This window comes from Schistocerca gregaria, chromosome 4 (genome assembly GCF_023897955.1).
Source record: "Schistocerca gregaria isolate iqSchGreg1 chromosome 4, iqSchGreg1.2, whole genome shotgun sequence".
NCBI classification, from domain to species: domain Eukaryota; kingdom Metazoa; phylum Arthropoda; class Insecta; order Orthoptera; family Acrididae; genus Schistocerca; species Schistocerca gregaria.
The window spans coordinates 394,379,648-394,391,190 of record NC_064923.1 but is presented as its reverse complement, the minus strand read 5'-3'; the positions used below and the strand labels follow the sequence as shown (position 1 = coordinate 394,391,190).

At 43.1% G+C, this 11,543-nt stretch overlaps 1 protein-coding gene across 1 annotated transcript in view; it reads left to right on the top strand.

The window, feature by feature from the left end:
* Positions 1–3,453: 3,453 nt before the first annotated feature.
* The window catches only part of LOC126267742 (uncharacterized), a 45,974-nt gene continuing 37,884 nt past the window's right edge, over positions 3,454–11,543 (top strand). Inside the window, exons 1-2 of the mRNA XM_049973044.1 lie at positions 3,454–3,474; positions 11,126–11,383. Of these exons, the coding sequence (XP_049829001.1) occupies positions 3,454–3,474; positions 11,126–11,383 (279 nt within the window). The remainder of the gene's footprint in view (positions 3,475–11,125; positions 11,384–11,543) is intronic.

Here is an 11,543-nt window from a genome sequence, read left to right as displayed (position 1 = left end):
ACACTCATCTGTATTGAATCTTCTCAAACTGCCACAGAAAATACCCGCACCACACCCGATCACGAAGGCTGCTCAACACATACTGAGTATTAGTTCGCTGTTCACCCTCCTAGAGAGCGACACAGATAGGTCAGCTACATTCTTGTGCCCCAGCCACTCCAGAGCAGGCGGCTCACTCCGTAATCCTTTAAATGACAATCGCCGCAGCCACAGGCTACGTCCGCTATGCGCTCCTACACATCGGGCAGAATCGTCCTAGGAAACAAGCCACATATTTATCACTGTACTTACAAATAATTATTACGATTGCAGCCTCAATCTGTTGAGATTCGACAATGAGCGAAATGTCGGATATGCATCCTCCTGACGACTGTGGCTCTTGAAAAATCAAAATCTGTACCATCCTTATGACTGGATATAATTTTCCACTTAAAAAAATCTTTCATTTCCTTAGGGCCACCGATGCGCTGAAATCATAATTTTTCATGTCAAATGCATACCTTCCTTACGACACGACAAATCCATTTTCTTTGGTCATGTTGGAACAATGATCACACTAACATTACACCCCAACACATACTATATAAGCCTTCTGATCACAGCGAATCTATAAAACATCGCCTACGAAGTATAATCTTCACCAATAGCTGAATGCTTGTGATAACAAACAATACTGAATGAGAATCTGCGATGGATGGACATGTCTCATTTGCTTTTCTTGCGAGTAGTACAGTTCCAGGAAGAGAGATGTGATCGCCTTATAACCGATGAACTTTTAAAAACACGATTGCAATGGCTATCTTAATGTCACCATGTATAACAAGTGGTCTTGATTCTACTGGCGCACACAAGTACTGCTATAGATATCCATGTTGAAAACTACACATGCTTCATAAATCGAGATACGGTATTACTTCCGAATGAAATGATCTTCCACTCAGATACGACGACACTCAATAAAGACGGCGATCGCTGGGGTGTGTATTAACAGACTGAAAGCGCTGGTACACGTCGCCAACAGTGTGAGCTCGTAATAAAATCACCATTCCCACCTAATTTAGAAAGAGATTTGGCTAAGGAACGTAATATTAAGCCGATATTTTCACTCATGCCACTGCTGGATATTTCTCACTCTAACAAATAATATTTCTAATGCATTCTAGCAGTTAATACGACTGGACCGTGTTCTGACCACTTGGTGGAAGTGGTAACATGTTGTCGTAGCTACGCCAACTGTGTACAACGCGTAAGGTCAGCGCGAAACAAAGATTCCTCCTGCAACACGAGGTAGTAGAAAAGACAGTACGAGCAGACACAGGAACTGGAAGGAAGGCAATGATTTTGTTACTGCATTTCAGTGCATCTCCAAACCTACATACAGGTGCTATGTCCGAAGGAGATCTGCATGCTTCAGGGTGCATTAATGTCTGTCACCCAAACGTTGTCTCTATCGTTGTTATTTTATACCTCCCAACAGAGAAAACCTACGAACTATAAAGACTCTGTTATCCAATAGAGAATTTTGTTATATTGACCGCGTTGTACCTAACGGAGGTGGTTTATAGGAAGTGAAAGTCAGGATTACTTAAATATTCGAACAGCAACGAACAATATTTTTGCCTATCTACACTGTTTAACGGATAAAGAAAACGGTCGCCAGCCTAATTAGGCAAAAGAATGATTGACTTCTTGTTCAAGAAAATAGTTATTAGTAAATTTAACGGGCAAACATAACCTATACTTTACCACACGCGAGTGCAATGAACTCTGACACCTGCATATGTCAACGTTAAGATTGGAACCAACAGCTAGAGCAGCACAAACTATTTGCAAAATGATAACAGGTAACGGAACACACTATTACTTTCAGGGCTTATTCAAACTGAATAAGCTTTATAACATTACTATTAATATTCACTTCAGAATCATAAATAGGACATAGGTTAAGTGTTATTTTTCAAATATTTTCCTAGCTGACATAAAATTATAAGTGTAGTTCACTGCAAACTTATGAACTGGTCACAGGTTAAATATCTCACAACTAAATACTATTCTATTTAGAATGAAAGTTAAATGGAATTCACTAACAGGTTACTTCTCACTGTCTTTTGAATGAAGAAATTATTGTTTTCATAAATAATGGTAAAGGATAACCTGTGGATCTTATTACACTATTCATTTGCACTTTCAATACCCAAAAGAAACAAGTGCTTAGCAAGAATCCAGCTTTCCACAACTGCAATTCACGACATTTACTGCAGTGAGACAGAATGTTAACAAATTTAAAAGAAACTGACTCATCTTTTAAAATTTACTACAGGCAGCACTAACATCATTAACTAAACATAACTTTATAAGCCTCAGTTTTAAGAACTTTTAATTTTTAAAAGAAACAGAAAATTGTCTTCATTACCACAGTCTTCTACTTTCAAGTAAATGATTAAATAGGTGACTTTGGAACTCCAAAATAACTTTAAATTGGACTGTTTCCATCACTGGGAGGCTTTCACAAAACTATATTTACTACCTCCCACAATTTCACTACATCCACCGTAAGTCTGAATACTCTCTTCTTACCAAAGATCAAACAACATTATTTAATGTTTTGAGGCTTTCATTTTTCCACAAACAAGGACACTCGGTAATCATAGTTCAAATGGAGAGGTGTTATGATAAGGAAAAGATTCAAGATAAGTACATGAATTCAATTATAAGTTACCTTATACTTGAGCACACTAACACATCCAATAAGCTGATCCTTCACTGTACATTATTATAGTATTCCTTTACAGTGATTTCGCAATGTGGTGGCAACTGCATGTTGGTAGGTGGATTTGCAGGCAGAATGCTGGACTCTGGCCCTTCTTGGTGGCGGTGATGGATAGAAATTCCAGAATCGTTCCAGCTATTTATCCATCCATCCGAGGCATTGGAAAGTGGTAGAAAAAGTCTCTCTCGGAACCAGCACAATATACAACTTTTGCATGTCAATGAACAGTTTGGTGGCTCGTCCCCGACTGGCTCTTGGTTCCACCTTTTCTACCTAGGCCAACCACAATTTGAGCGCGCTACACAGTTCCATTCCCGAGGGGAACCACAATACCTTTTGCATATTAAGTAACTAAGAACCCAAAGTGAAGTCCGCAGTTTACATAACAGCAAACAAACATTTTCAATACAACAGAACATTTGCACATATAGGTAGTTCTAAACCAAATTATTTAAACAAATTCCAATCATATACAGTAAGTTTTGTCTCCATCCAATTGGCACAAAGAATTTAAATGATAGATACACTACATTGCATAGAATCAAACCATGACATCAAAGTTTTTACAAAGAAAGGAGTATACAATTTTGTGTTATCGATTCAATCAAACAACATTTACAGAAGCTCAACGATGTAACATTAAATAAAACAAAAGCAAAATAAATCAGTAGAGTATTAGAGCTATGGTGTTACATGTTGTGATGGTATAACAGAAGAAAACGTTTCGTTTCATGCAAAGATGTACTTTTAATTCTAAAGTATTGTTTTTGTGTCTGGGGTCAGTACCAAATAGGCATTGGTAAGAGAGAGACATGATCGTAGAACAAAAACATTTGTACTCTAATGCAGGACATAAATGTTCAACACGGACACAGATCCACACTGCAAGTTTTCTTTTCCATTCACTATGGTAACAAACCTTAAGATGATATAAGTACTCCCTTCTACACCAAAGATAAAAAAAACCATAGGATCTTTGTGATACACGCTCGATATAGCTTTCCAGAAGTGTACAGCGCCCACTGTTGACATCCGATCATGGTTCATAAAATGTATTATGTTTGCACGAGTCCTGTAAAATGATCATTAGCAATGGAGAATGCCTCTTACAAGGAAACAGATAAACGCACACCAGCGGTGTTTCACATGTGAAATTACATCCCATGTTGTCCCTATCTCAGGGATTGCATTACCCCACAAACACTAGCCACTAACTTGGAATCACCTTAGATATGATACTGAAGACTCGATTTTATGCCCTAAGATGCGAGAGAAAGTGGTGGACAGTGCTCCCACACCGGCAGCAGCAGGTTGGTGGGTAAATTCAGTGAGAAACAATCAGAGTACTCCATTCACAGAAAGTTCCATGACGTCAGAGAGTCACAAGACAATATTCGTGCAGTGCATAGGAGTCTCCACAGACTGGTTCGAGCAAGACACGGACAAGGTATCTGCGGAAAGTTCTGTGACGTCTGAGAGCCACATGATGTCTCCTTTGTTTGAATGTTCACACACACGTCCAAGCAGACCATTCTCTTCTGAAATGAGATTTTCACTCTGCAGCGGAGTGTGCGCTGATATGAAACTTCCTGGCAGCTTAAAACTGTGTGCCGGACCGAGACTCGAACTCGGGACCTTTGCCTACGCGGGCACGTGCTTTGCCATCTGAGCTTCCCAAGCACGACTCACACCCCGTCCTCACAGCTTTATTTCTGCCAGTATCTCGTCTCCTACCTTCCAAACTTTACAGAAGCTCTCCTGCGAGCCTTGCAGAACTAGCACTCCTGAAAGAAAGAATATTGCGGAGACATGGCTTAGCCACAGCCTGGGGGATGTTTCTAGAATGAAATTTTCACTCTACAGTGGAGTGTGCGCTGATATGAAACTTCCTGGCAGATTAAAACTGTTAGGGAGCTTCATTCTACTCTGGTTTGGACAGGCAGGTTGCTGTTCCCCAACCACCGTTGTGGCTTTAGAGCTTTGAATTCTGTTTGTGTCTTTTTTTTCACGATCTGTTTCGGGATTCGAAATATGTCATGAACTTTTAGATACGTAATTGTTCCGTTTTTACTGTCTGCACTTAGACACTAGTGTACTTCCAGAAGTGAGTAAAATAAAAAAAAGTAAGAGCCTTAACATCCCCTACTCCAGGGGCAAATATAAACTAAGCCCATTCAGCGTTACAGAAAAGTGATGAGCACCATAGCAGCTCTAAGACTCAGAAATTTTTCTGTTTCTGGCAGCGCCTTCAAAGAAGCAGCAAAAACTCAAGAGGTGAGCATCCTGTATAGAGTTACAGAGATATGTATTTCAACTTCCAAATATCGTCGTTTTGGCGTTTAAAGTCGGATATTGTAACTGATATCGGTTTTGGGCTCAGTTTCCCATAAAAGCGCATGAATTTTCTCAGGGAGGAAGGCTGGATGAAGACTGAGAGGTTTCACAAGTGTGTCCCAGTCTTGTGGCGGTAAACGTCACAAAATTGAAGCTAACTACTGAGCAGCGATCTCTTTCAAAGTGTATTTAGAGACATTCAGTTGGATTTAATAACTCCTGAAGTAGCTCTTGCTCAAAGCAATTGGAAGAATGTGGTATTTCCATATGTATGTGATAATACTCCACACATTACATAAAGACCAGACGTAATAACCCCTGAGGCAGTTCATGTTCCATGACATGGGGTACTCATGTGCCAGGGGCGAGGTGTGAGGCTGCAAGTGTTACCAGCGCAACAGGAAATGCTTAGCACACAGTCGCCAAATGTGAAACCATGTTGGTGTGGTGGCCCTCAACTGCGTACCCTCCGACCCAGAGTTCCAATATTGGAAGCTTTGGATGGCTTCATTGTCTAGGGGCTCGGATACGTAATGGCCGCTTTACAGGCCAAATACTGCTGAGTCTACAGTATACGGTGAGAATACACACATGCACCGAATGGTCGAAGGTTTCTATCACTTGGCAATTGCGAATTATGAATGTAACAGACAAATTTATAAGTGAAAGATTGCAATTAAATAAAATCAGCAGGTACTATCTTAACGAGTTTAAATGATGAGAACGCGATATATTTCTGCAAAACACTTATTGGCGTCGGTGGTCCAGCAGTTAAATAAAACATAAGTTGAATAACAGGAAAACAATAGATTCCTACATCACGTAATTAGTTATGAACAACAATGTAGCTCGCCAGATATTCACTTCTGAACCCATACTACATCTTCACTGCAGAAGCCACAGAAATCACTTAAGAGCACAGGTCGGCACTCCGAAATATTTCTATCCTCTACGACCGCGCACAAACTGCCCCACTGTCCAAGTCTTTCCGCCGCCTGTCCCGGACTCTCCGTGTCCTGTGCCGTACTGTTCTCCCACTTCCATCGAATCTCCCCATACACGAGGGGTGTGATTGGTCAGAGTGCTCCCGCCATGTCTTCAAGCCTGTGCATACTCACAAAGATAAAACACCTTCGAAATACTGGATTTAAATTTAATTAACTTGAAATTAAATAAATATTCCTACAGCTGGACCATAAACACGTTCTAACACACATAATTAGATACACAAACAAATTAAATAAACGTATATCAAAGGAATAGCAAGCAAAAGTAGGCCAGTAGCTTAATGTCTCAGTGCTTTCTAAAACACAGTAAATAATTGACCAGTTTACGAGGTAGCGCCTGATAAATATGCAGCACACCCAACATACAGGTAATGCAGGTACAACATTAGCTGACGAAAGGAACTAGGAAGACTACCGTAGCTTTCGATTACTTATGCTAGTTTAAGCAGCCTACAGTAACTTTATAACTGCCAGCCGCAGTGTCCGAGCGGTTCTAGGCGCTTCAGACTGGAACCGCGCGACCGCTATGGTCGCAAGTTCGAATCCTGCCTCGAGCATGGATGTGTGTGATGTCCTTAGGTTAGTTAGTTTTAAGCAGTTCTAAGTTCTAGGGGACTGATGAGCTCAGATGTTAAGTCCCATAGTGCTCAGAGCCAATTGAAGCATTTTTTAACTTTATAACTATTAATTAGTATCACAAACAGCTCGAATAGAACGTATGAAAGACGCCCACAAGGAAACTGTTCATGATGCAAACATTCATATGCGAATGCATATACCAAGTAGCCCACAAGGATGCAGAGTATCATGAAGGATGAGAATGCTATCTTTAATGTTTTATGCATACAGGCCTGAAGATGAGGCAATGAAGTGTTGAAACTGTTAGTGACAAAATAAATTAAAATCATAAGGACGGCTGTCGGTGTTTTTATTTTTTGTCACGACAGTAAACGGCCGTCGTCACAAAGACCTCCTGCTAAAAGGATGGACATAAAAAGCTTCTTCAATTTTCTGAGGGTAGTGCAGTACATTTCCGAGCTGATTGTTGCACCATGACGGAGGACATCAAACAGAATCACTTTTGAGAGTCCCAGAAGAACCTCCCCATCACTTCAGCGACTGAGGATGTAGCTTTGAACTTTTTTTTCGAATTCAAGGTAGTGCGACACCACTCCGTGGATCGCCGTTTCCCTTTTTTTTCGTTTCGAAGTGATGAACCCATGTTTCATCGCCTGTATTGATGTTCGATAAAAAATTGTCATGATCAGCCTTGTAAGATGCAAGCAGTTCCGCACAGATGGTGCTCCAGTCTGTCTTTGCTCTTTTTGGACTTCAGCTAGGCGGCGAGGAACCCAGCACTCACACACCTTTGAATACTGCAACTGGTGGACGAGTGTATCAGCATTGCCTCAAGAGACATTCAGTTGTGCATCGAGGTGTTTGACTGTGATCTGTCGAACACCTCGAATGAGAGTGTGCGCACGTTTCAAAATTGCCGGAGTTGCAACTGTGCACAGCCGGCCAGCAGGCGGGAGATGGGGCAGGTTTGCGCGACATTACAGATGTATCTTTCAATGACCCATGTTTTAGTTCACTGCCAGGGCCCCGCAGACATTATTTTTTTCCTTTATTGTAATTTTAATACCTGTACAACAGGTGGGATGGTAGCAGCATTCTACGCTGCTCCTCAACCTGAGAGTAGACAATGAGAAAACATAAAGAATACACATAATTGACATAATGGCGGGTAAAAAACAGTAGACACAGAATACAAAAACATGGAGCCATTCACACTCGACGAAAAATACACTGAAACCAGTTGGCACGGCGCACAAACACTGATGATGTCGATGGCAGAGGTGAACATTGGAGCGTGACGGCGAACACTAAACACAAATACGGTGGCACAAACGACAGATGGATGCCGATGATCTCCGGCGCGCGAATGTCCATGTAACGTGTGCGGGGACCTGCCTAGAGGGGAAGAAGGGGGAGGGGGAGGGAGAGGGGAGAGCAAAGATGCCAATGGCAGAGGAGATGGGAGGAGCAGTGGAGGTATGGGGGTAGGGGAAGCATGGGGGAGGAGTGGGAAGAAAGGGAGGAGGGAGGGAAGGGGTAGAGAAGGGAGTGAGGGTGCCAATAGGAACAAACACAGGAAGAGGGAGGGAACATCAAAGTTGGTAGGGGGTAGATGGAGGGGAGGAGGGCATCATCAGGGAGGGGAGCTGGCGGAAGCCACCTTGGGAGAGGGTGTGGAGAGTGGAGAGATGGAGAGCAGGTGGGAGGTGGAAATACAGGCGCAGCTGTGGACGGGGGCAGAAGACCATGGGAGAGACCAGCGGGTGAGGAGGATCGAGTTTACGGGAGGTGTAGAGAATCCGAATCTGTTCGAGGAAAAGGAGGAGGTGGGGGAAGGGAATAAGGTCGTACAGGATCCGCGTGGGGGAGGGAAGATGGATGCGATAGGCGAGACGAAGAGCATGGTGTTCTAGGATCTGAAGGGATTTGTAAAAGGTAGGGGCAGCGGATATCAAGGCAGGGTGGGCGTAGCAAAGGATAGGGCGAATTAGAGATTTATTGGTATGGAGGATGGTGGAGGGGTCCAGACCCCAAGTTCGGCCGGAAAGAAGCTTGAGGAGACAGCTGCAGACATTCTGCAAACGGCTATAAATATCTGGTTTTCCAAGAAAACAAACTTAATGACAGCTCTCTGTTTGGAAGGCACCTCCATTACAGACGCCATATGAAGGCTACTCTTAGCGCCACCGCCTATCGGAGCTTCATGAATATATAGAGGGTGGTCCATCGATCGTGACCGGACCAAATATCTCACGAAATAAGCGTCAAACGAAAAAAGTACAAAGAACGAAACTTGTCTAGCTCGAAGGGAGAAACCAGATGGCGCTATGGTTGGCCCGGTAGATGGCGCTGCCATAAGTCAAACGGATATCAACTGCGTTTTTTAAAATAGGAACCCCCATTTTTTGTTAAATATTCGTGTAGTACATAAAGAAATATGAATGTTTTAGTTGGGCCATTTTTTTCGCTTTGTGACAGATGCCGCTGTAATAGTCACAAACAAATGGCTCGCAATTTTAGACGAACATTTGGTAACACATATGTTTTTTAAATTAGAATACAGAACATAGGTACGTTTGAACATTTTATTTCGGTTGTTCCAATGTGATACATGTACCTTTGTGAACTTTTTATTTCTGAGAACGCATGCTGTTACAGCGTGATTACCTGTAAATTCCACATTAATGTAATAGATGCTGAAAATGATGTCCGTCATCCTCAAAGCATTTGGCAATACGTGTAACGACATTCCTCTCAACAGCAAGTATTTCGCCTTCTGTAATGTTCGCATATGCATTGACAATGCGCTGACGCCTGTTGTCAGGCGTTGTCGGTGGATCACGATAGCAAATATCCTTCAACTTTCCCCACAGAAAGAAGCCCGGGGTGAAAGTGCGGGACATGGTATAGTGCTTCGACGACCAATCCACCTGTCATGAAATACGCTATTCAATACCGCTTCAACCGTAAGCGAGCTATGTCCTCGACTTCCATCATGCTGAAAGTACATCGTAATTCTGCAATGCAGTGAAACATCTTGTAGGAACATCGGTAGAACATTACGTAGGAAATCAGCATACGTTGCACCATTTAGATTGCCATCGATAAAATGGGGGCGAGTTATCCTTCCTCTCATAATGCCGCAGCATAGATTAACCCACTAAGGTCGCTGATGTTCCACTTGTCGCAGCAATCGTGGATTTTCCTTTGTCCAATAGTGCATATTATGCCAGTTTATGTTACCACTGTTGGTGAATGACGCTTCGTTGCTAAATAGAATGTGTGCAAAAAATCTGTCATAGTCCAGTAATTTCTCTTGTGGCGAGTGGCAGAACTGTACACAACGTTCAAAGTTGTCACCGTGCAATTCCTGGAGCATAGAAATATGGTAAGGGTGCAAGCGACGTTGATGTAGCATTCTCAACACCGACGTTTTTGAGATTCCCGATTCTCGCGCAATTTGTCTGCTACTGATTAGCCGTGACAGCAGCTAAAACACCTACTTGGGCATCCTCATTTGTTGCAGGTCGTGGTTGGCGTTTCACATGTGGCTGAACACTTCCTCTTCCCTTAAATAACGCCGGTCGGTGTAGCCGAGCGGTTCTAGGCGCTACAGTCTGGAACCGCGCGACCGCTACGGTCGTAGGTTCGAATCCTGCCTCGGGCATGGATGTGTGTGATGTCTTTAGGTTAGTTAGGTTTAAGTAGTTCTAGGTTCTAGGGGACTGATGACCTCAGAAGTCAAGTCCCATAGTGCTCAGAGCCATTTTTGAACCTTAAATAACGTAACAATCCGGCGAACAGTCCGGACACTTGGATGATGTCGTCCAGGATATCGACCTTTCACGCAATTGGTAAACGGTCCATTTTAACACGGGTAATATCAGGAAGCAAATACCGTCCGCACTGGCCGAATTTTACGTGATACTACGTACTTATACGTTTGTGACTGTTACAGCGCCATCTATCACAAAGCGAAAAAAGTGGTCCAACTAAAACATTCATATTTGTTTACCTACTACACGAATCTGTAATAAAACTGGCGGTTGCTATTTAAAAAAACGCAGTTGATATCCGTTTGAACTATACCAGTGCCATCTGGCGGGCCAACCATTGCGCCATCTGGTTTCCCCCTTTCAAGCTAGAAGAGTTTCATTCCTTGTAGTTTTTTCGTTTGATGCTTATTTTGTAAGATATTTTGCCCGGTCACTATTAATGGGCCACCCTGTAGAGGCAGAAGCGGGAATATACCACGATATCGCACAACCAATTTTCATTTGGCAACCGAAATTGACCAAAAAGAAGTGTTGAGTTACTTACTGAACGCCCCGCGTAAGTTCAGTTTAAGGCCTTTGGTGGTATTCGTGAACAGAGCTGATTGTGCGGCATTTGTCAAGATTATTTTCGATGTGAATAACTGGTACTTAAATCGCAGTACAGCTGCGCTGCAAGGTGCTGGAAGTCTGTGGCGAGGGTTGGCGAGTCTCAGAGGGCGGGGCGTGTGTCGTGCCGTAGGCTGGGCCCGGAGTGGCGCGACAGGTGCTTCATACTGGGCTACGGCGTCGCCTCTCCCGTGCAGAACGACAGCCACGTCGCGCGCTACATGGTGCAGCGCGTCTGGACGCGGATCGGCTGCGTGGACGATCCTCCTTATGAGTCCTACTTGTGCGCCGTCAAGGACGTCTTCAATAAGGCCAGTAAAGCGGAAACGAGGTTTCTGTTCATTTGCTTGGAACTACGGGACGTTATACACTGATGAGCCAAAGCGTTATGACCACCTGCTTAATAGCGAGTTGACCCACCTCCTGAGTGCAATGCAGCAGTGACAAGTCTTTGGTAGTTTTCTGGAGGCA